The 383-nt window shown below is 66.3% G+C and overlaps 1 protein-coding gene across 1 annotated transcript in view; it reads left to right on the forward strand.

Moving 5' to 3' along the window:
* The window catches only part of TMEM214 (transmembrane protein 214), a gene marked incomplete at its 5' end in the record, with an annotated part of 20,891 nt that overhangs the window by 17,920 nt on the left and 2,588 nt on the right, over positions 1-383 (forward strand). The window contains one exon of the mRNA XM_035901766.1: positions 5-79. Coding sequence (XP_035757659.1) covers positions 5-79 — 75 coding nt within the window. The remainder of the gene's footprint in view (positions 1-4; positions 80-383) is intronic.

Here is a 383-nt window from a genome sequence, read left to right on the forward strand (position 1 = left end):
GGAGCTGCCTGCTGCCGCTGCTGGAGTGCGTGGCCGCGGCGCTCGAGCGGGGCTGGAAGCACTGGGTGGACTCCTGCAAGTGAGCACGCGTGTATATATATGCCAGTGTCTATAGGTCCCCGTTCATATAGAGGGGGGCGAGCACTACTGTGCATTGGGGTTGGACTAGATGACCTCTAGGGGTCCCTTCCAACCCAAAACATTCTATGATTCTATGATCCCTGCTGTCCCCAGCTCCCCCCGGGGCTCGGCTGCCCCCGGGATGCGCTCCAGGCCCAGCTCTGCCCCATGGCCGCAGGGGGGTCGGTCCCCCAGTGCGGCGGCAGAGCCTCTCCCTGTCCCGGCTGGGGGGGCTCCGGGTCCTGCGCTGGCAGAGGGGCTGG

The sequence above is a fragment of the Egretta garzetta genome, unplaced genomic scaffold (assembly GCF_000687185.1).
Source record: "Egretta garzetta isolate BGI_Z169 unplaced genomic scaffold, ASM68718v1 scaffold1149, whole genome shotgun sequence".
NCBI classification, from domain to species: Eukaryota; Metazoa; Chordata; class Aves; order Pelecaniformes; family Ardeidae; genus Egretta; species Egretta garzetta.